The following is a 27429-nucleotide window of genomic DNA, read 5'->3' as shown; positions in this document are numbered from 1 at the left end:
AAAGGCCGGGCGCGGTGGCTCAAGCCTGTAATCCCAGCACTTTGGGAGGCCGAGGCGGGCGGATCACGAGGTCAAGAGATCGAGACCATCCTGGTCAACACGGTGAAACCCCGTCTCTACTAAAAATACAAAAAATTAGCTGGGCATGGTGGTGCGTGCCTGTAATCCCAGCTACTCAGGAAGCTGAGGCAGGAGAATTGCCTGAACCCAGGAGGCGGAGGTTGCGGTGAGCCGAGATCGCGCCATTGCACTCCAGCCTGGGTAACAAGAGCGAAACACCGTCCCCCAAAAAAAAAAAAAAAAAAAACAAAAATTAGCTGGGTGTAATGGCATGTGCCTGTGGTCTCAGCTACTTGAAGACTGAGGTGGGAAGATTGCTTGAGCCCAGGAATTCGAGGCTACAGTGAGCTATAATTGCACCACTGTTCTCCATCCTGGGCGAAAGAGCAACACCTTGTCTCTAAAATAAAAAATAAAGATGGTCAGAGGGTAGCAGTGAGGGCTGGTAGACAGAGCCCTGACTTTGGGCTCAGACAGACCTCAAATCCCAGCTGTGCCACCTCCCAGGCTCTGTCTTTTCCTCTGCAAAATAGGGGCAGTAAAGCTGACCCCAAGGAGCTGCCGGGAGCCTTGGCAAGGAAGGAGATGAAAAGTACCAACCCCCGGGCCTGGCGCTCAGTAGGTGCTCCCAATCAAATACATGGGACAGCATCTGGCAGGGTGGGCACACAAGAGGTGCTTCATAACTATTCTTGGAGGAGTGAATTTGCCCAAAGTCAAACACTTTTAACAAGCTGAGTTTGGTAATGAGCCTTCTTCCTCCCAAATGAGGAGACCTTCATTTGCCTGGAGAGAAAAACAGCCTGCCTGGTGGGAAGTTTCTGAGGAGTTTCATCCCCTCCCCTTCCTACACAGACAGACCCTGCGTGCCAGCTGGTTGCCTTCTGCAGAGCAGAAGCCTCCCTGACTCCACCAACCTTGTGTTGTATAATTCCCACCCCCTTTTAAATTCTGCAGCTTCTGACCAAATTTCACAACCTGAGAACGTTCCCTTCCACTCGGCAAGCTTATCTTTAACATCTGATCTTTTCTGCTGCCTCTAAAACCCCCAAAAGTTAAGAAAACACCCACGAGGCTTTGAGGATCTTGTGATGCTTACCAGACAGACACACACGGTGCAGTTCTCATTGGGAGGTGAAAACACGTCCCCTTCAGCTCGGAAGACACCTCTGTGAAAACAGCCTTTGAGAGACAAATAGGAGGTAGAGCCATCAGACCTCTTCAAAGGAGAGGAAGCTTGAGGTCTCACTGCTTCTCCAGGCTTAATGTACCTGGAACGTTCTCTCACTGCCCTAGGTGCGCCAGGCGTGGCAGATTTGGGGTACTCTGACTGTGTGGTCCTGCAAGAATCAGCCATGGTGGCCCCAGGAGGATCCATTCATGTCTCACAAACCCACAAGTGTCTGGAGGGCACAGCATTTTACTCCCAGAGGGCAGGAAAGGGCTCAAAACCTGGCCTGCCAGCTCAGTTTACCAGAGTGGTCCTGGACATGTCACTTCACCTCTCTGGTACGCAGCCATTTTCACTGCAAAATGGAAATATCACCATGTACCTTGCAGGGAACTTGGAAGGATCCAAAACCTCAGCAATAAAGTCCCCAATTCTTTGCACTCAGGACTCAGCATGTAGCAGGGACATAGCCCACGATAGTTATTAAGAAAACCAGGCCAGACACGGCGGCTCACGCCTGTAATCCCAGCACTTTGGGAAGCTGAGGAGGGTGGATTACTTGAGGTCAGAAGTTTGAGACCAGACTGGCCAACATGGTGAAACCCCATTGCTAATTAAAAAAAAAAAAAAAAAAAAAAAAAAAAAACACAAAAAGTAGCCGGGTGTGGTGGCAGGCGCCTATAATCCCAGCTACGAGGGAGGATTGCTTGAGCCTGGGAGGCAGAGATTGTTGTGAGCCAAGATCACACCACTGCACTTCAGCCTGGGTGACAGAGCAAGACTCCACCAAAAACAACAAAAACACCAAAAACAAACAAAAAAAGCAGTGCATTTCCATTTTAATCCTTAGGAAGGCTTTTTAACTGCTGGTCAATATCCAACAATCTCAGTGTCATATCACCAAGAGCACCAGACAAAGAATCCCCTCCCAGACCGACTGAATGAAAATCTGCTTTTTTTTTTTTTTGAGACAGGGTCTCACTCTGTCACCCAGGCTGGAGTGCAGTGGCACAATTATGGCTCACTGCAGCCTCAACCTCCTGGACTCAGGTGATCCTCCCACCTCAGTCTCCCAGGCAGGTGGGATTACAGTACATGCCACCATCTCTGGCTAATTTTTTGTAGACACAGGGCCTCCCTATATCGGCCAAGCTAGTCTCAAACACCTGGGCCCAAGTGATCCACCCACCTCGTTCTCCCAAAGTGCTCGAATTACAGGCTTGAGCCAGCATGCCCAGCCAAGAATCAGCATTTTAATAAGGGTCCCCTTGATTCAAGTGCAGAGCAAGTTTCAAGAAACTCCGCCAGGAACTGTGAAGAATTTGGGTCTCTATCCTTCCAACAATAGGAAGCAAATGAAAAACTGTCAGCAGATAGGAAGGAGTCAAAAAGGGGACAGAATTTAGAAAGAATGGGGTTGGGCACAATGGCTCACACCTGTAATCCCAGCACTTTGGGAAGCTGAGGCAGGTAGATCATGAGGTCAAGAGATCGAGACCACCCTGGCCAACGTGGTGAAACCCTGTCTCTACTAAAAGTACAAAAATTAGCTGGGCATGGTGGCACGCACCTGTAGTCCCAGCTACTTAAGAGGCTGAGGCAGGAGAATCACTTGAACCCAGGAGATGGAGGTTGCAGTGAGCCAAGATCAAGCCACTGCACTCTAGCCTGGTGACAGAGTGAGACTCCATCTCAAAAAAAAAAAAAAAAATAGAAACAATGACTCCTCCGCCTGTAAGAGGGGAACTAGGGCAGGAGAAGGGGGCTGCACAGTGGATTTAAAGAGGCTCATTAAATGACTGAATAAATGAATGAATGAATGAAGCTGAAAATGGATGCCCAGAAAATGAAAAGTTGCCCTTGATGGCTATTACAGCATAGATGAGTGATTCTCAAAGTGTGGTCCCTAGACCAGCCACGTCAGTATCACCTGGGAACCTACTGGAAATGCACATGTTCTGACCCTATACTAGACCTGCTGAATCAGAAGCTCTGGGGGCAGTGCCAAGGGAACTGTGGCTTAGTAAGCCCTCAAGGAGATTTTTTTTTTTTTTTTTGAGACAGAGTTTCACTCTTGTTGCCCAGGCTGGACTGCAATGGTGCCATCTACGGCTCACTGCAACCTCCGCCTCCAGGGTTCAAGTGATTCTCTTGCCTCAGCCTCCTGAGTAGCTAAGATTAGAGGCATATGCCACCATGCCCAGCTAATTTTGTATTTTTAGTAGAGGTGGGGTTTCTCCACATTGGTCAGGCTGGTCTCGAACTCTGGACCTCAGGTTATCCACCCGCCTCGGCCTCCCAAAGTGCTGGGATTACCGGCATGAGCTACTGCACCCAGCCAGCCCTCCAGGAGATTCTAATGTAAGCTAATGTTAAAGAACAGCCCTTTGGCTGCAGGACGGCACAGAGAAAAGAAGGGGCAGGACTATGTTCTTCGCTGGCACCAGCACTCACCTGTGCACAATGGGCAGCACCCCTCATCTTTGGAGGGAATTGGGTGGGAACAAGCAGCTTCACACTTCACCTTTTCACAGGTCACCTCCCCATCCTAGAAGCACAAGCAGGAGTTACAGCCACTACAAGGCCCCAGACTCCAGACCAAGGAAGTTCCGGGGACCCCTAGTACCCACCTCGCACCAGCACTGGGAACACCCAGGCTCTGTCCAGTGACTCCCTGATTCATGCGTGGCTTCCAGGTGCCAGCAGGGAGAGGGCCCTGCTGCCAGCCGGGGGGCCTCAGGGCCCCTGGGTGAGGAAGAGGTCCCCATCACCTCCTCCTGAAAGAGTGAGGGGGGCCTGAGGTTCCCCAGCAAGGCGGCAGTAGGCACTGGGGTGGCCATCAGAGTGGACAGCAGCCACAAAGGGGCAGAAGGGGAGAATGTGGGTAGTGGTGGGGTGCGAGATGGCAGGCGTGTGGTCCTGACTCCAGCTGGGGGCCCTGGAGCCCCCGAAGAAGGGATATGTTCTGGGGACAGGGCAGGCCGGGCGGCCTCTGGAAGCAACAGGAGCATCTTGGGGGGATGTTGCTGGGGCTGCAAGATGACAGATGAGGCCAGCACGGCTTTCGGGAAAGCTGAAACAGAAGCACGGAGGTCTCTTGGGATGGGCAGCAGAGCTGGGGCTTAGGAAGACCTGGGCTCAGCTCCACCACAAGTCCCTGTTCGCCCTCGTGGTCTGCGCAACATTCTACTATGTTTACAGGCACACTGTCGCTGTGCAGCAGGGTGAACCACGGAAATATCGGTCCCTGCAGTCCAGGTTACTCAGACTCCTGTTGGGTTTTTTCCTTTTATCATTTGGAGAAAAAAAAAAAAGGCTGGGAAAAAAGTGAAAGAGGAAAAAACGATAATGAAGTGGAAAAGGAAAGTGAGGAAGAAAGTGGAGTGTTGGAATTAACAAACAAGATGAACTGAAAACGAGCAAACAGAAAGAAGGGGGCCGGGTGGCAGGTGGGCGAGGCCGGGGCAGGGCGGGGCCACGTGCCGATAGAGCGTGGCTGGGTGCCGGGAGGGCGTGAACGGGGCGGGGCCATGCTCTGATGGGGCGGGGCAGGGCGGGGCGGGGCGGGGCAGGCATTGATAGGGCGTGGCCAGCTGCCGAGAAGGAGGGCCCTGGCGCTCACCTTCGCAAGACACACGGTCAGCCCGGAGCCTGAAGCCAGGTCGGCATGTGCATAGGAAGCTGCCCACGGTGTTGTGGCAGGAATGGTGACAGACTCGCCTCTCCAATGGCCTCCGACACTCGTTTACATCTGCGGGAGAGCCTCACTGCGACAGCTACTTTGTTTGGGCTACCGAGCCCTTCTGCCCATCCCTTAGCTCAAAAGACTTGGGGAGTTTCCCTACCATAGTTCTTATGGGGTCCGTTTCTGCCCCAAGGTGCAGGATGTGACTCAGACACCGGGGCTGAAAACTAGTGCTAGTCTCGTTGATAGGTTCACACATTCAGCAGGCACTGAACGTGAGTATCAGTGACCCAGCCCCAGCACTATGCAGCAGTAATCAATTGCTGCCTGGTGGGGGTAAGCCTCGCTGAGAATCTGATCTCCAAACCTTCCACCCTCCCGTTTTTCTTTCCGAAAAGCCTCAGAACTCACTGAGCTGCTCAAGGTAGGCTTCCGGACAAATACCTAACTCTGCTAGAACAAGATCTTTCTTCAGGTCCATGGGACCCCACCTTCAACCCGTGAGCCAAGCTCAAGCCAAACATGCCAATCCCTTTCTGGAAATTTCTGCTAATGGGCTGAGAAAACAGAGGTCTCCTTCTAAACCAGAGGAACCAATACATAACATGCTTTATTTACCAAGGGGAGCAAAGGCAGCCAAGAAAATGGGTGAGCAGAAAGGAATCCTTGGGGTGTATCTGGGAGAGGAGCGGAAGAGAAACGTAACAGGATAAACGTGGCACATGGCCAGGAAAAGTCCAAGACAGGGTCTTCATGCAGAGCCATGCCAACCCCAGGGACAGGCAGGCTCTGAGCAAAGGCTCAGAGGACCAGAAGGTCCAATTGTTAACCTTCCCGGGTCCCTGGGCTCCCTGTCCATCTTCCTGATTGGCAGCCGAAGTGCGCAGACCACAGGGTTCTCCCCGCCTTACCTACACAGGAGTGCTGGTTGCCATGGAGGTGGAAGCCTGTTAGACAGGAACACTTGTAGCTGCCAATGCTGTTTTTACATCTCTGCTGACAGGGAGTCCCTAGGCATTCGTCAGTGTCTGGCAGGAAAAGGGACAAGACTGGGATTCATTTCCCCAACAGAGGTTTGGAAATATGTGGTCCCCTCTTCCTCCCTCATCTCCCTCTCCTATCCCGCACAGGGCTGGGGAACCACCTTAGCTGCCTCTCTTCTGCACTGCCCACATGCAGTCCTAAATAGTCGCTGGGCCAGCCCACTTCTCTCATCCTCACTGCTACCCCTTAGCTGGTCACATACATCTCTAGTCTGGAGAATAGCCACAGCCTCTGGTGTGTCTCCCTACCTCTACCTGGATTCCTTCAAGCCATCTCTGCACAGCCTCCAGTATGTTCTGACCAAAGGGCATTTCTAATCAGGGCGCTCCCTGCTCAAAACCTCTCCACTGCTCCTACTGCCACAGACCTCATCTTAGGGTATGACACCAAAGCCGCCCTGTAGCTCACGATGCCTTCCAACATAGCCCTGGTTGCTTTGCCCACCCCCTTCCTTGCCCCTGACCTTCATTTGGCTTAAATTCTTTTTTGTTGTTGTTTTTTGAGATGGAATTTCTCTTTTTTTGCCCAGGCTGGAGTATAATGGCGCGATCTCAGCTCACTGCAACCTCCACCTCCTGGGGTTCAAGCAATTCTCCTGCCTCAGCCTCCCAAGTAGCTGGGATTGCAGGCATGCACCACCACACCTGGCTAATTTTATATTTTCAGTAGAGTTGGGGTTTCGCCATGTAGGTCAGGTTGGTCTCAAACTCCTTACCTCAGGTGATCCACTCGCTTTGGCCTCCCAAAGTGCTGGGATTAGGCGTGAGCCACTGCACCTGGCCACAGGCTTAAATTCTTGCCATCTACCAAATGCACCACACTCTTCTGGTGTTCCCCTTTTCCCATGTTCTCTCTCTGCCTGGAATGCCTTTCCCTCTTGTCTGGCTGGAAAACTCCTACTCATACTTCAAAACTCAGCTTCAGTCGAACCTCCTCTGTAGAAGTTCCCCAGTGCTATTTGAAATTGTGAAAAACTGGAAATAATCTCCCATGTTCATCAATAAGAGAAGAGTTAGTAAACTGTAAAATATTTGCACTGCAGAGTCAGCAGTTAAAAGGAACAAAGCAGGTCTGTTTACCCTGATGTGGAAAGATCTTCAAGACCAGCATTGGGCGGGGGTGTGGGAAGCAAGCAAAGGAATGGCTAAGTTTAAATCCCAACTCTGGCTGGGCGCAGTGGCTCATTCCTGGAATCCCAGCCCTTTGGGGGGCAAAAGGGGAAGGATAGCTTAAGGCCAGGAATTTGAGACCAGCCTGGGCAATACAGCAAGAACTCTACGAAAAAAAAAAAAAAAAAAAAAAAACACCTTAGCTCTAATGTGATCTTAAGCAAGTAACAATTTCATTAAGCTTCAGCGTTCCTATTAATAAAATCGAGATAAATGATACCAACTTCACCAGGTAATTTTGAAGGCTAAAGGAGAAAATTCATGTAAAGTGCTTAACCCAGGATTCAGGAACGGAGAGTTCAGCAACTGTCATATCTCTGTAAGCGCCCGTGTATGTATATACACATAGGGACGGGCAGTTAGGGCACACAGCAGACCAATACCTGAGTGCTGTGGACTAAACTCTGTCCCCTCAAAAAGGGCGTTGAAGCCTTAACTACCAACGTAATGGCATGTGGCGGTGGTGCCTTTGGAAGATAATTAGGGTTATATGAGGTCATGAGGGCGGGCCCTCTCGATGGGATTAGTACCCTTGTAAGAAGAATCATGAGAGGCCTGGTCAGTGGCTCACGCCTGTAATCCCAGCACTTTGGGAGGCCAAGGCAGGCAAAGCATTTGAGGTCAGGAGTTCGAGACCAGCCTGGTTAACATGGTGAAAGCCCCATCTCTACTAAAAATGCAAAAATTAGCTGGGCGTGGTGGCACACACCTATAACCCTAGCTACTCGGGAGGGTGGGAGAATCGCTTGAACCCAGAAGGCGGAGGTTGCAGCGAACTGAAATCGCATCACTATAACTCCAACCTGGGCAACACAGGGAGACTCCATGCAAAGAGAAAAATATATATATCAGAGAGCTCTGTCTCCACCAACTGAGGAAACAGCAAGATGACTGCCTTCTGCAAGCCAGGAAGAGCTGTCACCAGAAACTGAATTAGCTGGCACCTTAGTCTTGGACTTTGCAGCCTCCAGAGCTATGAGAATCAATGTCTGTGGTACAAGCCCCCAGAATTTTGTGATGGCAGCTCAAGCAGACTAAGACAGCTGGGTTATTCTCCAGGGAGAGCAGAGGGCAGCACTGGGAGAGAGGGCCAGGGCAAACACCTTGACTTTTAAAATTTTTCTTATAATTTATGAAAATTTCAAACACAAAGAAAATAATAATGTAGGATTCAGGTGGAGCTCACAATTATCTGCCTTGTGAGATTGTTTCCTTCCATAACCTGTAAATAAATGGCATTTTTTAAATTAAAATGCCATTTATTTACAGGTTAAAAGAATGAGTAATAATTGTAAAAGATCTCTCATTCTGCAAACTGAATAGGTAGGACTCCTTCTCTTCCCTGAGCTTCCCCAACACATCCCTTCTCCTAGCCTTGTTCTTCTGCTCCCCACCAGACTTGGGGGATACTGCTCCCCAGGGTAGCTCGGAGCCTGGGCCAGCACTGGCAGGTAAAACTGATGAATGAAGTGAGTGAATGAGCCCATCCCGGTATGCCCCTCCCATGGCCCCTCTGGACTCACAGCCTGAGTCTCGCACAGCCCTCCCTCACCTCAGTGGCCTTATTCCCCAGGTTGGTCGGCCTGCTCTGCCCTGGCTCTCCCCACGGCCTCTCCTCCATTGCCATCCCTTTTATCCCACAGCAGCAGCAGTAGGTTGTTTTCTGAGACGGAGTCTCACTCTGTCGCCCAGGCCGGAGTGCAGTGGCGAGATCTTGGTTCACTGCAACCTCCGCCTCCTTGGTTCAAGCAATTCTCCTCCCTCAGCCTCCCGAGCAGCTGGGACTACAGGCACCCGCCACCACACATGACGAATTTTTATGCTTCTAGTAGAAATGAGGTTTCACCATGTTGGCCAGGCTGGTCTCGAACTCCTGACCTCAGGTGATCCTCCCGCCTTGGCCTCCCAAAGTGCAGGGATTAGAGATGTGAGCCACCCCGCCGGGCCAGCTGCAGTTGGTCCCAACTGTTAGACATGACTCCATCTCTCACTAACGACTTGGCCTTAGGTAAGCCTCAGTCTCCGTATCAGTCAAACAGGAACCATAGCAGCATCTCCTTCAGAAGAAGGTGGTGAAGGTTCATTGCAGCGGCGCACAGAGCACTGTGCTGGTCATGGCAGGGCCGAGCGTTCAATGTGGCATCCCCATTACCCCTCCCAGAGCGGCTGTCCCTTCCCTGCAGCTCACCTTGGCAGCTGTGTCGGTTGGCAGACAGCTGCATGCCAGGCCCACACTCACACACATACCCGCCTTCCGTGTTCACACAGTGGCCCTCGCAAGAGGAGCTTACACATTCATCAATGTCTGGAAAGAGAGAAGGCAGGTGTGCTCACAGTGGTCCTCAAAGAGGAGCTTACACATTCATCAATGTCTGGGAAAGAAAGCATCCAGGTCAGGCGTGGTGGCTCAAGCCTATAAATCCCAGGACTTTGGGAGGCCGAGGCAGGCGGATCACCTGAGGTCAGGAGTTCAAGACCAGCCTGACCAACATGGTGAAACCCCATCTCTACTAAAAATACAAAATTAGCCGGGCCTGGTGGTGCATGCCTGTAATCCCAGCTACTCAGGAGGCTGAGGCAGGAGAATTGCTTGAACCTGGGAGGCAGAGTGCAGTGAGCCGAGATTGTACCATTAGACTCCAGCCTGGGCAACAAGAATGAAACTCCATCTCAAAAAGAAAGAAAGAAAGAAAGACACCCTTGCACCGCCTGCTCTGAGCGTGGCTGTGACTCAGGAACAAATCAACCTCACAAGGACCCTGAGCCCACATCAAGCCTGCCCTCAGCAGCGTGGAATCCCCACCTGCACCCCAGGAAGAGCAGACACCAGGAAGGTCACTGGCTGTGAGGAAACCACAAGAAGAATCCAAGGGACTGGGGCCCCCTTTAACCCATGAAGACCAGACGATGAGAGAAGACAGCTGAGACAGAACTGTTTCCAATGGCCCCGATGGCAGGGCAACCCCAAAGGGCCCTCAAAAGGACAGAGGGCAGTGGATAGGGAGGTTGGGTGTGGTGGCTCATGCCTGTAATCCCAACACTTTAGGAGGCGGAGGCAGGCGGCTCACCTGAGGTCAGGAGTTTGAGACCAGCCTGGACAACATGGTGAAACCCTGTCTCTACTAAAAATACAAAAATTAGCTGAGTGTGGTGGCACATGCCTGTAATTCCAGCTACTCGAGAGGCTCAGGCAGGAGAATGGCTTGAACCTTGGAGGCCAAGGTTGCAATGAGCTGAGATCATGCCACTGCACTCCAGCCTGGGTGATAGAGCAAGACTCAGTCTCAAAAAAGTAAAATAAAAATAAAATAATCAACAAAGTCATTCTTTTAAAGGTTCCTTAAGCACCAGCTGCGTGCAGCAGACCCAGAGCGGGGCTGTTGAGGACACAAATGTGACTAAGACACAGCGCTAACTCCAGATGTTCATGGACTGATAACACAGGAGCCAAGACACACGCCCAGGGGATGCCAGTGCCTGCTGCGGTGATATATGCCCCACTAGGGACAGATTGGCCCCAGCAGGCATGCCCTGGAATAGGCAGTGGTTAAGAGGACCAGAGTATCAGCGGAGAGCCTTCCCAGGTGGAGAAAGGGTCTGAGGTGCTTCCAGGCAGCAGCTGGGCTCCATGAGGGCTATACTGAGGCCCAGACTGGCTGAAGCTTCAGTTCCTTCCGAAGCAGCAGGAGACAGGGCTGAAGATGTGGATTAAGATGAGACTAAGGCTGGGTGAGGTAGTACACGAGGTCAGGAGATCGAGACCATTCTGGCCAACATGGTGAATCCCCATCTCTACTAAAAAGACAAAAATTAGCTAGGCGTGGTGGCACATGCCAATAATCCCAGCTACTCAGGAGGCTGAGGCAGGAGAATCGCTTGAACCAGGGAGGCGGAGGTTGCAGTGAGCCAAGATCGCGCCACTGCACTCCAGCTGGGCAACAGTGCCAGACTCCATCTCAAAAAAAAGAAAAAGATGAAACTAAGTTGCAGTGACTGGATCTAAGCAGGATCCAAGTAGTGCTTCAGGAAGGCGAGCCTAGTGAGATCTGAGGGGTGATGGGATCTGCCTGGCCTCCCTTCCCCACCAAAGATCCGTGGCAGCTTCTGAGGACCTTTGGGCGCAGCTCAGTCTACTCGTCTGCACTCGCTGCGTAGTGAGTCTCCCTGCTGAGTCCCCAAGCTCATGGGACACCTCTACTCTCCTTATCCCCTACTTAGCCTTCTACCCAGCATCTACTCACTCTTCCCAACAGCCGGACAGTCGAGACTATTCTCAGTGCCGCTAGGAAGCCCACCCTGACTAACTCCATTCCACTGGGATGTCTCGTGGCTACAGTCAGTGCCACCCTGTCCTGCAAGTGCTTTGACACTGTTCTCTGGCTTCTCCTTGGTTCTGTTTGCCTCTGCAATGAGAAGTATGTGCAGAAAATATCCCAAGGTGAAAGGCATTCAGGAGCAGATCAATGGCTTACATTGCTTCTCCTTTCTGGAGGATGAAGCTTGATGCTGCAACAAGCAACAAACTCCCAGACGCCTTTAGTGAGACCCTCCGACTCAACAGCGTCCTTCTGGGAAATCATCAGAGACGGTGACTCTGAAAAAGGAAGCCCCTTTTCTTTATGGCGGCATTATTTATAGTGGTGAGACACTGCAGACCTCTGAATAGTTATTTCAGTTACAGCAGTCACATATGTAACTGCTAAAAAAAAACATTTTTTTTTTTGTTTGAGACGGAGTCTTGCCCTGTCACCCAGGCTGGAGTGCAGTGGCACGATCTCGGCTCACTGCTACCTCCACCTCCTGGGTTCATGCAATTCTACCTCAGCCTCCTGAGTAGCTGGGATTACAGGCATGCACCGTCACACAAGCTAGCTTTTGTATTTTTAGTAGAGACAGAGTTTCACCATGTTGGCCAGGCTGGTCTCAAACTCATGAGCTCAAGTAATCCACCCGCCTCAGCCTCCCAGAGTGCTGGGGTTACAGGCATGAGCCACCAAGCCTCGCAAAAATAAAATAAAATAAAATATAAAATGTTGCAAGGAATTGTTAGTGATGTTTACAATATAAAATTAGATGGGAAAAATAATAACTACAGATAAGATATAATCCCAATTTTATAAAGCATACATATATGCATGCCTGACGTACGTACACACTCACAAACACATACACACCCAGGGAAAAGGGGGGAAAACAACTTCCTTTTGGTAACGAAGATCTCCAGGTGGAGACTTCCAGAGAATGTTTCTTTTCATCTTTCTCCTCTTACTTTCCAAACATTCCACAGTGAACTATCTCTTGCTTTTCTATTCAGGGGGATAAATATTATTTTTACAAAATTAAAACTTCAAAAAGGCTGTTGTCACTCAGGAAAGATTGACAAGAAACTGGTCACAGTGGCTGCTTCTGGGGAAGGTAACAGATTTTGTCTGTAGAAATCTTTTAAAAATCACAAACAGGCCGGGCGTGGTGGCTCACACCTGTAATCCCAAGATTTTGAGAGGCTGAGGCAGGTGGATCACTAGGTCAGGAGTTCAAGACCAGCCTGGCCAAGATGCTGAACTCCCTCTCTACTAAAAATATAAAAATTAGCCAAGTGCAGTGGTGGGCACCTGTAGTCCCAGCTACTTGGGAGGCTGAGGTAGGAGAATCGCTTGCACCCAGGCGGCAGAGGTTGCAGTCAGCCAAGACCATGCCACTGCACTCCAGCCTGGGCAACAAAGCAAGACTCTGCCTCAAAAAAAAAAAAAAAAAAATCACAAACAATACATTATCGAATTTAGCTTCCTTCATCTTTCAAATGTCATTTTCCCAAGGAGCCTCCCCTGGCCAACCCTCCCGATTCCGGGTGCCCTGCCCCTCTGTGGGCCCTGGCACCTTGCCCTTCCCAGTTAAGATCCCTATGACAATTGGGCTATTCTTGTCCCGTTACTTGTCACCCTTCCTCATATTCAGAACTCCCTAACAGGGGCTGGGTGAGGTGGCTCACGCCTGTAACCCCAGCACTTTGGGAGGCCGAGGTGGGTGGATTACCTGAGGTCAGGAGTTCGAGACTACCCTGGCCGCCACAGCAAAAGCCCATCTCTACTAAAAATAAAAAAATTAGTCAGGTATGGTGGCATGCGCCTATAATCCCAGAGGCTGAGGCAGGAAAATCGCTGGAACCCAGGAGTTGGAGGTTGCAGTGAGCCGTGATCCTGCCACTTCACTCCAGCCTGGGCAAAAGAGTGAAACTCCATCTCAAAAAAACAAACAAGAAAACCTCCCTAACAAGGGCCGACTGTGGCTCCCGTAACCCCAGTCCCTAGCTCGGTTCCTGCCCGTAAGAGGTGCTCAATACATATTTGTGAAATAACAGAAGTGACACATTTCTTTTGTTTTCGTGTCTCTCTGCCCACTCTCAAACATCACAGCCTATCTTAGCTCAGCTCAGCTCTTGCAATACACTGGAGACCATCCTGGCAGGAGGGGGAGGAGACAGAATTCCCACTCTCCCCCCCCCCCACCACTCCCAGGCGTCTCACCTGTACACCTGACGCCAACAGCTGTCTCTGTCATCAAGAAGCCCACGGGGCACACTCGGGCCACCTCCTGACAGCCGCCATGGTTGCAGGTAAGGTCACAGCCATACTCCCCACATGGTCCGGGACTTTCTAGAACAGTCATCGCAGCAGTGAGCATGCGCCCCGTGCAGTCCCAGCCACCCCCACCTCACCAGCGTGCTCCTGAAATCTGTTGGGAGGGTAGCTCTGAAGGCAAACAGGCCTGGGTTTAAATCCAGCTCTGCCATTTACCAGCTGTGTGGCCCTGGGCAAGGCAATTACTTCTGTGCCTCAGTTTCCTCATCTATAAAATGGGCACACAATGTCTACCTAAAAGAGTTGTCTGAAGATGAGATGCCAGGACACATCTCAGATGCCTTTTGCCCAGCACATAACCTCGATGCTGACTCATCTGTTCCCAGCAGCCACCACCCATCCCCAATTACCTGGGCAGGTGACCCCTTGCTCTCCATCCTGGCAGGAGCAGACGTTGGGAGCAATGCAGATGCCACTCCCACAACCAAAGGAGCAGAGGGCTGAGAGGAGAAACGCAGGTGAGAGACGAGGGACTGGGGCCCCCCGTCTGCCCCTTGGACCAGGTACACACACTGCTGGAGGAGAAGGCTCGGGGCCCAGGGACAAGCACTTACGCACGGTGCAGTGCCCACTACCCATAGAGGGCGCCCAGCCAGGGCAGCAGCCACTCCCGAACCCAGAGAAGCAGACGTGGGGGCCCAGCCGGTGTCTGCAAGAGAAGAGAAAGCACTTTCCTCATTCTATACTGGGGGAGACATTGCTCAACAGGAAAGTCTCCCAGCCAGACTGTAAGTCAATCAACAACCAGTTCTAGAGAACTGTCTGGAGGGACAATGGGAAGTTTCCAAAGAAAAATGACCCAGACAGTCTCTCCTGGAGGCAAGACAGAGACAAAAGTGTGAGATAACAGATTCTGGCCTCCTACAGACTGTCTGCCACATGAGCACACAGCAGAGTGGCCAGAAGAGGGGCCTCAGAGCTGAAGAAAGGCTGAGCAATGGACGAGGAGCCCCAAGGGTAGCTGCCTCAGGACCTTTGCACTTGCAGTTCTTGCTATCATAAAGGTTCTTATGGTCAGGTGTAGTGGCTCATACCTATAATCCCAGCACTTTGAGAAGCCAGGGCAGGCTAATCACTTTCAGCCCAGGAATTCGAGGCCAGCCTGGGCAACATGGTGAAACCTCGTCTCTACTAAAAACACAAAGAGGCCAGGCGTGGTGGCTCACACCTGTAATTCCAACACTTTGGGAGGTTGAGATGGGTGAATCACAAGGTCAGGAGTTCAAGACCAGCCTGGCCAACATGGTGAAACTCCGTCTCTACTGCCAGGTGTGGTGATGTGTGCCCGTAATCCCAGCTACTCAGGAGGCTGAGGCAGGACAATCGCTTGGACCTGGGAGGTGGAGGTTGCAGTGAGCCAAGATCCTGCCACTGCACTCCAGCATGGGTGACAGAGTGAGACTCTGTCTAAAAAAAAAAACAAAGAGCAAACAAACAAAAAAACACAAAGACTAGCTGGGCATGGTGACTCGCACACCTGTAGGCTCAGCTACTCAGAAAGCTGAGGTGGGGGGATGGCTTGAGCCCAGGAAATAGAGGCTGCAGTGAGCCACATTGGTGCCACTGCATTCCAGCCTAGATGACACAGCCAAACCGTCTCAAAAAAAAAAAAAAAAGGAGCCGGAAGGGAAAAGGAAAAAGAAAGATTCTTCCTCAGACACACACTGGGCTCCCTTTCTCCCTTCACCCAGGTCTCTGCCCACAGCACCCTCTCAGAGAGGCCTTCCTTGTCCACCATAACCTTGCTTCATTCTTCTCTATAACTTTTACTTCCGGGGACATGAGATGAGTTTTTAATTTATTAATTCATTGTCTCCCCTACAACTCCCTGATGACAAGGGTTTCTTATCTAGTCACCCCAGCACATAGAGTGATGCCTGGCATATAGTACGTGCTCAATAAATGGCTGCTGAGGGAGAAGCTGAGACGGGCACTGGCATAGGTGATATATCTGGGGTGGGTGTGGGCTCATCAGTGAGCTGCCCAATACTGGAGGCAGTGGGGAGTCTGTTCAACCAAGAATGAGGTCCAAAAAGGGTGGGAAACCAGATGCATCCAACTGGTTCTGGGTGCTGAGTGAGGCATGACCGTACAGCTATAAACAAGCTGCTGCCCCCACCTTCAAGGAACGTAGGGCAGACCAGGAGCCAGGTGACAACAGCATAGACTGACAAGTGCCACAATGGGAAGGGCTATGGAGCCCTGAAGAGTGTCAGGGGGTTTCCTGGAGGGGCAGCATCTAGGCTGAGGTGAGAGAGAAAACTTTGGGAGGCCAAGGCAGGCGGATCACTTGAAGTCAAGAGTTTAAGACCAGCCTGTCCAACATGGCAAAACCCCGTCTCCACTAAAAAAAAAAAAAAAAAAAAAAAAAAAATGGCCAGGTGTGGTGGCACATGCCTATAGTCCCATCTTCTTAAGAGGCTGAGGCATGAGAATCGCTTGAACCCAGAAGGCAGAGGCTGCAGTGAACCAAGATCGTACCACTGCACTCCAGCCTGGGTGACAGTACGATTCTATCTAAAAAAAAAAAAAAAAAAAAATGAGACAGTAAAAGAAGAGGAAGGAAGAGGGTGCTCCAGCAGGGGGAACAGCACAACTGCAGGCCTGGAGGGGGACAGAGAGGACTACTGCAGCCAGCTCCAGTTACGGACTGGGCAGAGGGTGATGAAATCCAGGCTGGTTTGAGCTTCGAATCCCACTGTAACAGAAAAGGGACAACAAACCCTTTCCCAACGGTGGTCCACCTGTGTTCAGAGCTGAGGGAAGATGACTCTGCCAGGCAGGCACTTTGTAGAGCACCCACTCTGCGCTGGGCACCGCACCAGGCACTGGGGACATGGGACAAGGCAAACTTATCGTGTTCTTGGGGAGAAGAATCTGTGCCAAATGTGACAAGTATTCCGGAAAGGGAAGCTCAGGGCGCCACGGCAGCACAGAAACGTCTGAGGAAAGCTGTCCCTGGGGACTTTTTCCCTCTCTGACATCATCACAGAAGAGGGGGGACCTCCTGCTGGCGGGAGCTGGCAGCGAAGTCTCACCCACCCCCTTGCTGGAGTGATTATGGCAGCAGTCTGAGAAGGAGGGAACCGGGCGAATGAGCGGAGCCTTGGGACTCTCAGAAAAGGACGGGCAGTGCCACCAAGGCGGCAGATAAAAGGGTGCCCAAGGGGGCTAGTGGAGTCAAACTCTGAAGTGGACAAGGGCCAAGCACCCGCCAGAGCGCCCCAAGGAGCCTCCTAGGGCTGGTTGTGACCGAGAGACAGGTGGCGGGACCCTGTGGAACGCCGCGGAGCTGGGGCCGTATCCGAGCAGGAACTGGCGATGGCTGTGGAACACACGTGCGAGCTGCAAGCCTGGCCCAGCCGCCCCCACTGCGCGCCCCCGGAGGATGTGGCCGAGGACCAGGCCGCCCGCTGACACGGTGTTCCCTTGCTCCGAGCATCTTGCACACAAGCACACGGCCCAGCAGCGACCGAGGGAAAAGCACGTGCGGAGGGCGGCATCCAACGCGAAAGACAGCGCAGTGCTCGAGCAGGCACCCCACCCCCACCTGCGCGCACGCACGGACAGAAAAAGAAAGGTGACCCAGAGACCCCAGCGGTTCCAAAGTCCACGACGTTCGTAGGGCCAGGACCCAGGGAAAACTCCCACCCCTAGGGCTGCCGGCGCGGCGGTGGAGGCCTGGCGCTGCCCAGGCAGAGTCACGGGCACGCTGAGGGGCAAGCCAGTCAGTCCGGAGAACAGAAGACACGTCCGGGGCTCCCCTCTCCAGGGGTCCGTGCTCCTGGGCACATTAGGAGTCACCCAGCGCCTGGACCTCCGTTCCCCTAGGTCCCAGCCGGGAGAGCCCCAGCCAGGTGTGCACGATGGGCACCCGCCGAGAGGCGCAAGTTGCTGTCTCTTTGGCCCGTCCCAGAGCTGCCCCCGCGCGGATAGCACCCCGGAGGTAGCCCGGACCCGCAGCTGCCTGCGGCTCCTGGGCGCCCCTCCACGCCTTTCGGCTGCACACCGGTAGCGCTCCCGAGGGGTGAGGGCGACGGGAGGGTAAAAGCTCGGGGCACTTACCTCTCGGCCGCGAAGTGCCCGGGTGGCTTCCTCCCAGTGTAGCCTCGGGCCGGGGGCCCCGGCAGCAGGAGCGCGACACAGGCGGCCCGAAGGAGCAGTCTGGCCCACATCATCGGCGGCGGCGGTTCCCCCGGGCTGGGCTCGGCTCCGGCGCCGCGTGCCGAGGAGAGGGCGGCAGGCCCTCGCCCCTCCTCCTGGTGCCGCAGGGAGCTAACCAACGATCCCCGAACTGGCACGCGGAGCTAAGCAGGGGGGCTGAGGCCGCGAAGAGGAGGGGCCGGGGGCCGCGAGGGGACGCGGCGGACGGCTGTGGGGAGGGTCTCCGGCACCTCCAGGCGAAACACACAAAGGCAATGCCGCTCGCCCGCTGTGCCTCTCCGCGAGGCACCGAGTCCCGGGCGGGGGCAAAGATCAGGGACCCCTAGAGGCGGGGTTTCGCGCTTGGCTCACACCCCCTGCCCGGGTTTGGGAGTCGGCTTCCTGCTAAGCGCTGACTGAGAGCGTCTGACCGAGGCCCCAGGAGGAAACAGATTTCGAGAACAAGGCTAGCGCCAAAGGCTGCGCGCCCAGGGCATGGCCCCTCTCGGTGGGACCCGCCTTGTTGTCAGGAGGTGGGAACCGTGGAAATCCGAACCCAGGACGCCCGGTCGCTGCGCCACTGGGCAGTTCCAGGCCTGCCCCCGGGCTGCCAGCAGGTCTCACCCCAACGCCGAGTGCGTTGATCTGTGTCCAACCGCTCCCTGGCCAGGGGCACTAGCTGCTCTTGAAGCCCGGGGCTCCTTTGGGCACCCATGGGGCAGATGGCCGGCCTCCCGGCTGCTGGTGGCGAAGCGAGGGAGCAGCTGGCGCCATTGGCAGTGGAGAGGCAGAAACAGATCTGGAAAGCTCCTCTTTTCCCCTTCTGCAGCTGCCCCAGGCTGCAGTCAGACTAGAGGGCTGCGGAGGGATTTAGGCAAGGAAGGGGCGCCTGAAGGGGCGCGTGGAAATCAGAATGATCCCGCTGGGAGAAAACTGAAAGGATAACTGATTTTACCTTCTGCTCTGTGCAGTAATCTTTCCCTTAACCACCCACAATTAGCCAAGATTTTGCATAAATACTTCCAGGGGTAAGAAACTACCTGTTAAGAAGTGGTCCGATCCAGTTTTGAACCACATTTCTTTGAAAGTGCCTTCACTTCCCAGCGGAACAATCCCAGTTCCTTTGGTTCTGCCACTACCTTTGACCTCCTGCTTCCTCAGCCTGTTACTGAGCTGCTTAAATTGGTGGCCACATATGGACATGGAGTACCAGGGGTGGCCTGGACTCATGCCTCCTTCCTGCAAACACTGTACTTTCACTAATGCACTCTAATATTACTTTTTTGTCAACCTAATGATGTTGTTAATGATGACACACTGAGTAGGCAATAAAGAAAAACCGCAGGCATTTTTTGTTGTGCCTTTATGTTATTTAAACACAAGCAGCCAAGTGGGTCTTCCTACCTGAAGCTGTGTGGCTACATTTTGGCAGACATTCACCTTGAGGCCGTATTTCGCCTTGTTAGTTTTGGCCCATTTTTTAATCCACTCTGTAGGTTCCAGCCCTGCAGGGTCCCATGAGTCCCTCTCTGCAGGTGTGGAGATGAGAAACTGCGGAGATAAAAGACACAAGACACAGAGACGAGAAAAGAGAGTTTGGGCCCAGGGGTCCACTGTTACCAAATCACAGAAACCAGCAGTGGCCCGAGCGTCTAGATGCCCTGACTTTTATTGAGTACAAAGCAGGGGGCATGGTAGGTAGGATGAGGTAATGGTGGCCAGTGATAGGGTCAAGTAAATCACATGCCTTGGAGACAGGGGCCCAAGACTTTGAAGAAGCCAAGGCAAGGAGAAAACCTAAGGCGTCAGCACTTTTCTCATCCTTGTCAAGAAAGAACAAGGTCACTAAGATTTATGTTACTATTACTAATTCTTATCTTCTAAGAAAAAGAGGAACCAGGTGCAGAAGCAGAACTTGAAAGTAGACATGGAACGTGACCGCTGAAGCACAGCACCACATAGAGACAATTAAGTCCCCGGATGTCTGTGGGTGTCCCTGACAGCCGTCAGGCTTACTACACTTGGAAGAGTGGAGTTTTCTCCTCACTCCCCAGAGGAAGGAGACGTCTCGGCCATCTTGGACATTTCCTTCCCTAGCTGGCTAAACAGCAGGCGCTTTCACAGCGCTGACACTGTCACACAACCAAGGTGTCCTCCAGCAGTCCTTATGCGGGTGTGACAGATGACTTAGAGTATCTTGCCTTAGGGTCACCTCTTTTCCAATGCCACTTCAGTCTTATACTTCTTACCCTGAGACTTATTAGTAAGATTAAAGATCGTATGATTATATAGATGTATATATTTATGATTACATATGAATAGCTATATGATTATGATTTTATATATATAGGAATAACGATGTAACTATATCTCTAATGCTGAGGCTTCAGACCCTTGCCCTGGCTCTTGCGGGGTTTACCTCCCACACTAGTCAACATATTCTCAACAAGTAGGTTGCCAAAATATTCTGTAACATAAGATGAACATGACTTCCGTCATATCCATTGTGAGTCCCAAGGACCCTCAGAATCCTACGACATATTTCTCTCTTGCCCCAAACATCTGAAGGTTGCACTTTCCCTGTCCACCACCACTAAACCACTGATGTCAAATAGGTGCTCTTTCTTCCTGACCCTAGGGCAGCTACCCAAAATTTTCAACAGGTGTACGCGGGACAAGTGTCCACATGGCTGTCATATTTCATGCCATCTTCTCACATACTCCAGCATACCTCAGCCACCTCTGTTCTTAGCTACATTATGGAGGCCCACCCGCTCCACCTTACCCTATAAAACTGACTCTCCAGCAGAGTTTGCTTCATATTGGCCAATGAGCAGCTGGAAGAGCCAAGATCAACTTTGTGCTTGAAGAAATCCTGTATCTACCCAACAGAATTCAGGATACTTAGTACATATATTCCAATTCCCATTAGTGAATCTCCAAACGTCTACACTGCCCTTAGCATTTCTTTGATTTCCCCATAAAACTTCTGTGACCTTATGGCATTCGCCTTTCGCCTATCAACATTTGCTCCTTTAGTTTGGTTTGGTTTTTGTTTTTCTTGTCTTTCTGTTTGACCCTGAGGCTTCTCAGTTTGGACACGGAGTCTCTAACTTCATGTTCAAGGACTAGTTCAGGCATACCCCTTGATTGCAGTTTCTGTGTTTCTTCCCCACTTCTGTGGCTTGTGGTTTCTCAGTAACAACAGGGACCCTCCACCAAGGGTGGAGGATCCAAGTTGTTGGCTGCAGAATGACAGCCTCTGGCTTGTGATCCCCCTAAATGGTCGTGTGATGAGTCAGTGTTTCTATTATTCTCCCAAAGATCCCTTCCTGCAGAGACCTGGAATGATGCTAGCTCATCAGCACCTACAAGGAATGAAGCTGTTGCAGCTGGCTACAGCCACGCTCCAAAGACCTTTCACCCCCCGAGAGGTGATTAATGGTTTTTAAGAGGGGATGTGGGAATATGACAACAGAATATCAGTTTCCAAAGTTGGAATTCAACCCCAAGTGAATATACACAAGAGTGTACAAAACAAAAAACAGCAAAAGATAGAAAGGACTCCACAAGCTTCCAAATTCAAGACCGAAGTCTCAACAGCAGGTCTCAGCCGCTAGTCAGGCCACTAAAGGGCACCAGAATGAGAATCCCAACATATTCTGTCTTTCTGATCATGACATCTTACAGCTGGTGCTCCCATCTAGGATTAAATTTTTTAAGTAATCACAATCTGGAGACTGTTGCTTGCCTGCCTCATTAAAGCTGGCCTCTGCCAGGCGGGCAGGTCTTTTCAAATTCAAACCGACTTCTAGAATTCAAATCAGTGTTGGGTTTCCAGTTCAAACTGTGGTTTTTGAGATGCTGATTATTTTTTAAGACTCTTATCCTCCACCCCCAGACCTCTCAGAAGAGTAAAGTGGGAAAAAAGGGTAATAAAACATTCTTCAGGGAAGGAAACTTCCTCTAGAAGACCCTCAAATCAGGGATGCTTCTTTGCTCTTTTTAAGCTAGAATCTCTCAAAACCACAATTTGAACTTGTAACCACAATTTTCCTGACACTCTATCAAAGGCTGGTCTTAAAGGAGCCACCAATATGCCTAGGATCGACCCTACTCCACCCTGGGGACAGAGCAGCCTTTCTTCCCACTGGATCACTAGGAGAAATGTGGGCCCAGACACTGGCCCACCAAGCTGAAAGACAGGCTTTGTTTGCCAGACAGAAGACTGAACTCTGTGTGTGCCCTACTCTTGCTGTATTCTCAAACCAAAACCACCAGTCACTTGATTAGATCAGAGGAAATGAGGGCATGTGGCGAAAAGCAGCTGGGAGATCCATGAGCTACTAGGTGACCTGGGGGCTAGGTGACTGGATACTGCACACAGAGCTGGCTATAAAACCAGGAAAGGCCGCCCAGGCAACCCCCAGGCCCAGCAGGTTACCGGCAGAAGCAACTAAGAATTAAATGGCGTCACGGGCAACCAAAAAGACCAGTGAATTTCTAAACTCTGCCCATCATCCTTGGGATCCCATCAAAAACAATCACATGATCAAGAAGAGGTACAGATATCTTCACTTTCACTATTTGAGTTCTAACAGCAAGGGCAAGTGAATGCAACACCTACTATAAAGGGAAGGATACTGCCTAAATTCGCAGTAAATTAGGAATAGTATACCTGGGGTGCTGGATAGCTGGGCTGGGGAAATTAAAAACAAAACAAATGTACTTTTCTTCTTAGATTCTACTTTATTTAGTAAAACTCAGAAACTAACAATTCACATCCTCCCACCTCCTTCTTTCCGAAGAAGGCAGTCTGCAGAGACAAAAGGGCTGTGGCATGGGGATCATCCACCATCTCCAGGTTTTATACACGGGCTGCCATGACCTGGCAGCCAGGCCTCTAGGGCTGATGCTCTCAGAGGAAACAGAAGAAAAGTAAAAGGAAGGTCTCACACTTTATAAACAATGAAACCCTCCCAATCCTCTTCCCCACTACCCACAACTCCCTACAACGCCAATCTAAATAAAAGATAGAGGACAATGCGTGTGAGATATACACACACACACACACACAAGCACACACACACACATAACCACACACACACAGCTTCCTTTCAGCCAAAGAACTGCAAAATCCCTCCCTGGAAGGAGGACAACTGGCAACACCAATGAAGGCTTGGTGGTCCAAGGTGATGGCTGGAATTATGTGAGACTGGTAAAAATCCAGGGAGAAAATGTTTCGCCTTCAGCTCATTCCAGGTCTCTATGAAGCCTGCCCCACTTCCACGTAGGGGAACTGTGGCTTTGGGGGCAGGTGACTTGGGGAAAGGCCTCCTATGGCCAAGAAGACGATGGTGGAGAAGAGGGTGAGGGCAGCAGGGCAAAGCCTTTGAGGAGGGTCAGAAAAGGGGCCCCCTGCCCTTGGCTAATGGATCCGAGTTAGCTCCTCCACAACCTTGATGAGGTCGTCTGCAGTGGCCTCTCGCTTCATACCGCTGCCATCGTCATACTGCAATGAGAAGATGGGTGTGGCTGTGAGGACCAAGAGGGTGTTCTCCAGAAGCTGGGGAGGGGGATGCCTCCAGTGAAGGAGGCACAAGGCTCCACCACTGTCACAGGAAAGGAAGGACTCACCAGAAACCCACACCTCCCCCTGGATGACACAGGTCAGCAAGGACACTACCTGGTCTATTTTTCCCTCTTTAAGGATGCTCCCCAGAGACACCATTTCCAGTGAGCAATATCCCTGACTCCAGAATCGTAGCATTTCTTCTCCCTGCGGGATATCCTGACCCTGCCTCCCACCTTTGGGTCTCGCCAGAGATCCCAAATGTGTCTTCATTGCTCAAGGACAGGATTAACATGGGTAGATTTCCTAGCACAGAGTCTGGTACCTAGTGGGTACCCATGAGCCACAACCACAAACATCTCCTTCCCCTCAGACCCCACCTTCCATCTGGTAAGGATTACAGAGGGCCCCTGGCACCTTGAAACTTAGAAAGAGGGGTACCCAGGGACAGTCTCCTGACACACCTCAACCTACAAGACTTGACTGGGCCCACCTGTAAGTTTGCCACCACCTCCTGCATCTTGGGGCGGCTGATATCCAGGAAACTCTCAATCAAGTCACCATCGATGAAGCCTGTGGCTGGTTCTGTCTTCCGCTCGGTATGAAAGGATCTCCAGGTGGACATATGAGTTAAGGAACACGTGCTCATCAGGAAACACCCTCCTCAGTCATCCCCACCTCTGAATAAGATCGCAATCCAGAGCAATCATCAGGATTAGAAAGGAAACAACTTTCCTTTGCCTTGTTTTTTGGACATTTTTGGAATTGAAAGAAATGTAAAAATATTACCTAATCTAACTGGTTCTCAACTGGGGTGATGTTCAAAATAGTTTTTGAAAGTACAGATCAGATTCTATGAATGTGAAGCCTGTACATGTATGGAAGTTCTTTTAAAGCACTCTAGGCGAAGCTGATGCACAAGAACCACTCATCTAAGTCTAGCCTCAAAGCTCCACAGAGGGGCCAGTGTGGTGGTGGCTCACGTCTGTGATCCCAGCACTTTGGGAGATTGAGGCAAGAGGATTGTTTGAGTCCTGAAGTTCAAGACCAAACCTGGGCAACATAGTGAAATTCTGTTTCTTAAAAAAAAAAAAAAAAAATTAATTAGCCAGCTGAGGTGGCATGTGCCAAAGTCCCAGCTACTCAGGAGGCTAAGGTGGGAGAATCACTTGAGTCCAGAATGTCAAGGCTGCAGTGAGCCATGATCCTATTACTGCATTTTAGTCTGGGCGACAGAGCAAGACCCTATCTCAAAAAAAAAAAAAAAAAAAAAAAAAAAAAAAAAAAAAAAAAGGTGAAGAAAAGCAGCAGCTCCATAAATAAATAAACTGAGACTCGGTGAGACAGGACTGTCAAGTCTTGCTAGTCAGCCAAAAAACAGAAATCACCCCATCAGCCCTCCTTGGCTACCAGAGTCACAGGCAGGAGCTCCTCCCACCTCCAGCAGGGGCGGGGAGGGCCCTTTATATCTCTTTACTAAACAAATTTCCAATAGCACTTGGGTTCTGAGGGTCTCAGGGTGGTTGACTCTTGAGCTTCGGCATTTTCCACTTCTTCACCTTTCACCTTCTTTCACCTTCTTCTGGTAGTCTCTCTAGTCTCAGACACTGCTGCCCTCAACAAGATCCCTGAAAGGATGTGCGCCTGTTTTGTAATCTAAACTTACATTTGGTGTTCTACAGCAAGAAGGCCAGAGGTGGACACATTTCAGGAATACAAATGTACATTTCCAAGATGGACCAGCAAAAGCTGGGTGATAAAGTACTTTCTTTGGGAGTCAGTATACTATTCTCTCTATTGTGTATGTTTGAAATTTTCCACGTGAAAAAGTCAAAAACAAAACAAAACAAAAAATCTATTCTGTATAGGAACCTAACCCAGACACATTAACAGCTTCCGGGTAATGTGACTACGTGTGCCACATATGCCAGGATGTGCTTTCAAGCAAGCAGATGGCTCTGAAAAGGATATAAGGAGTGCTCAATCTTGCCCACACTTTTGATGACTTTATTGAGTCGATTCTGCATATCCAACAGGAGGTTGTACCAGCTCTCTGACAGTGAGGTAACCAGCCCTGAAGAAGTGAAGGAGGCAGTGGGCTGCAGAGAGTTCAACCCCACAGCATGCATCCTCTACATAAAGGGCAGCCCAGGTGAGCAGCATGGGGAGGGCTAATGTACTGCAGCCTCCTCTACTAAATGCCTAGGTCTTGTCCAGTTGCTTTCCCCAGTCCCTCAGAATGGTGGTTTCAGGAAGGAGGCCTGTGTGGGGGTGTGCCCTGCAGGGGTTGACCTTACCTATCATGCCGTTGACCGTGCCGAAGAGCACCGAGCCTTGTGTGGGGGTAGAAGTCTCACCCAGATTCTGCATTACCAGAGAGCCATGGCAAAAGACATTGACAAACTCGCCCAGGTGGAAAAGACCAACCTCCTGGAGGTGCTGCCGCTCCTCGTCAGTGGTGGCAGCGCTGAAAAGCGGTGAGAAAGTCACTTCCTAAACCTCCTGTTTCCACACAGGCCCTGAGACAGGACCATGTGCAGTGGACACAGTGCTGAACTTCCCTGGGAGCTGACATACTCCACAGTAGGGAAGCCAGTCTAAAGAGGTGGATTTCTGTGACCTTTTATTCTCTCATGAGCAAAGTTCTGTCTCTGTAAAGAGAACCACCTGAATCTGACATAGAACCCAATGCTTGCATCCACCGGAGACCCAAGAGCTCCCATCTCTCCCCACCACTCCCAGAGCTGGCCACTACTCACCTGTCCTTTTGACACACAAACAAGTTAAAGGCATTTTCGGCCCCCAGAAAATTGTCATCATCCAAGATTTCCACAGCACTCATCCAGTTGGGATTGAAGTCTCGAGCAATCTTAAAACAGACAAGGTGAAACAAGAAAACACAATCAGCAGTTTGTGTGGAATTCAGTTCTGGGACTTGTGTTTCCTTTATTCAGGAGCAAGTCCCCACCCTGCAGAAGATGTAGCCCTGTGTTTAACAAGTGTCACCCAGAGGGATTCTCCCTTGACCTCTCTGCCAAGGTAGCCCTTTTGGTTGCCAATTGCCCCAGAGATGGAGCCTACTCAGAGTTTGAGTTGGGAGTCTCTAAAAATACTTCATCAATGTAGAATGTCTGTTCCAGGGAAAACATTTCTGCCCCTCATACTGGGCTGGATTATCTTTTCCCACCAGAGACACTTGCAGGAGCTGTGGCTCAAGCAAGAAGTCTGCTAGCATTCCGTCCCCACCATCACCTCTTCAAAGTTTCCTTCCATGGGCTTATAGGCAAGCAGCAGCACTGAGCGCATGAGGTCGCCCACCAGGATGAAGTCGCCCTTGGTCTTCAGGTAGAGCGCCATGATGTTGTTGTAGTGGTTGCACTCAGTGCGCAGCTCCTTCTCTGTTGTCCACTCATAGAGCCGCACCTGGGAAAGGCATATTGTCTCTCTCAGCCAAAGGGGCCAGAGCTCTCTCAGAATGACTGCCCCCCAACTCCTCCATCCTCCATCTGCAGCACCACTTCTCAAAGTGTAATGCGGGAACAGAAATGGTTTTATGAGGTACTGGAGTGAACATTTATTATTTTGCTATTATTTATGAAATATGAAAACACAATGAACACACCAAACTAGGAATACAAAACTTCCGAAGTTTTCCTTTACATAAAAAAAATGAGTCGACGTAAAGGAAACAGTAACGTGGGTATAATACTATAGATCTTCTTGTGACTTCTGCAGTTTGGTAACTGACCTGCAGAAGTGTCTGTGGAAAGAAATCAGTCTCGAATTTCCTGATCAAAAAGAAGTAAGATCACCTCCCAACAAACCACCTTTTCTGAACCCTTCTCAAAACTCATACCGGGCCAGACGTGGTGGCTCACACCTGTAATCCTAGCATTTTGGGATGCTGAAAGGGGTGGATCACTGAGGTCAGGAGTTCAAGACCAGCT

General features: G+C 51.0%; 2 protein-coding genes across 5 annotated transcripts in view; both read right to left on the bottom strand.

The window, feature by feature from the left end:
* VWCE (von Willebrand factor C and EGF domains) overlaps positions 1 to 18534 on the bottom strand; it is a 36845-nt gene extending 18311 nt beyond the window's left edge. Inside the window, exons 1-10 of one of the 2 annotated variants that reach the window (XM_032283224.1) lie at positions 17833 to 18533; positions 14322 to 14416; positions 14118 to 14207; positions 13654 to 13782; positions 9318 to 9434; positions 5828 to 5944; positions 4854 to 4982; positions 3862 to 4304; positions 3686 to 3779; positions 1160 to 1242 (exon numbers count right to left, since the gene is read on the bottom strand). In XM_032283224.1, the coding sequence (XP_032139115.1) occupies positions 1160 to 1242; positions 3686 to 3779; positions 3862 to 4304; positions 4854 to 4982; positions 5828 to 5944; positions 9318 to 9434; positions 13654 to 13782; positions 14118 to 14207; positions 14322 to 14416; positions 17833 to 17945 (1410 nt within the window). In that variant the 5' untranslated portion in view covers positions 17946 to 18533. Of the gene's footprint in view, positions 1 to 1159; positions 1243 to 3685; positions 3780 to 3861; positions 4305 to 4853; positions 4983 to 5827; positions 5945 to 9317; positions 9435 to 13653; positions 13783 to 14117; positions 14417 to 17832 lie in introns of both variants that reach the window. The other variant, XM_032283223.1, reaches the window with a different exon arrangement.
* A 4105-nt stretch (positions 18535 to 22639) lies between these two features.
* The window catches only part of DDB1 (damage specific DNA binding protein 1), a 33602-nt gene continuing 28812 nt past the window's right edge, over positions 22640 to 27429 (bottom strand). For all 3 annotated transcript variants that reach the window (XM_032283220.1, XM_032283221.1, XM_032283222.1), the window contains exons 22-27: positions 26735 to 26905; positions 26242 to 26351; positions 25780 to 25949; positions 25454 to 25556; positions 23976 to 24099; positions 22640 to 23422 (exon numbers count right to left, since the gene is read on the bottom strand). In XM_032283220.1, the coding sequence (XP_032139111.1) occupies positions 23339 to 23422; positions 23976 to 24099; positions 25454 to 25556; positions 25780 to 25949; positions 26242 to 26351; positions 26735 to 26905 (762 nt within the window). In that variant the 3' untranslated portion in view covers positions 22640 to 23338. The remainder of the gene's footprint in view (positions 23423 to 23975; positions 24100 to 25453; positions 25557 to 25779; positions 25950 to 26241; positions 26352 to 26734; positions 26906 to 27429) is intronic.

The sequence above is a fragment of the Sapajus apella genome, unplaced genomic scaffold (assembly GCF_009761245.1).
Source record: "Sapajus apella isolate SASKATOON/1434 unplaced genomic scaffold, GSC_monkey_1.0 scaffold14, whole genome shotgun sequence".
NCBI lineage: Eukaryota > Metazoa > Chordata > Mammalia > Primates > Cebidae > Sapajus > Sapajus apella.
The sequence above is the reverse complement of the archived record's forward strand: the minus strand, read 5'-3'. Positions and strand labels throughout refer to the sequence as shown.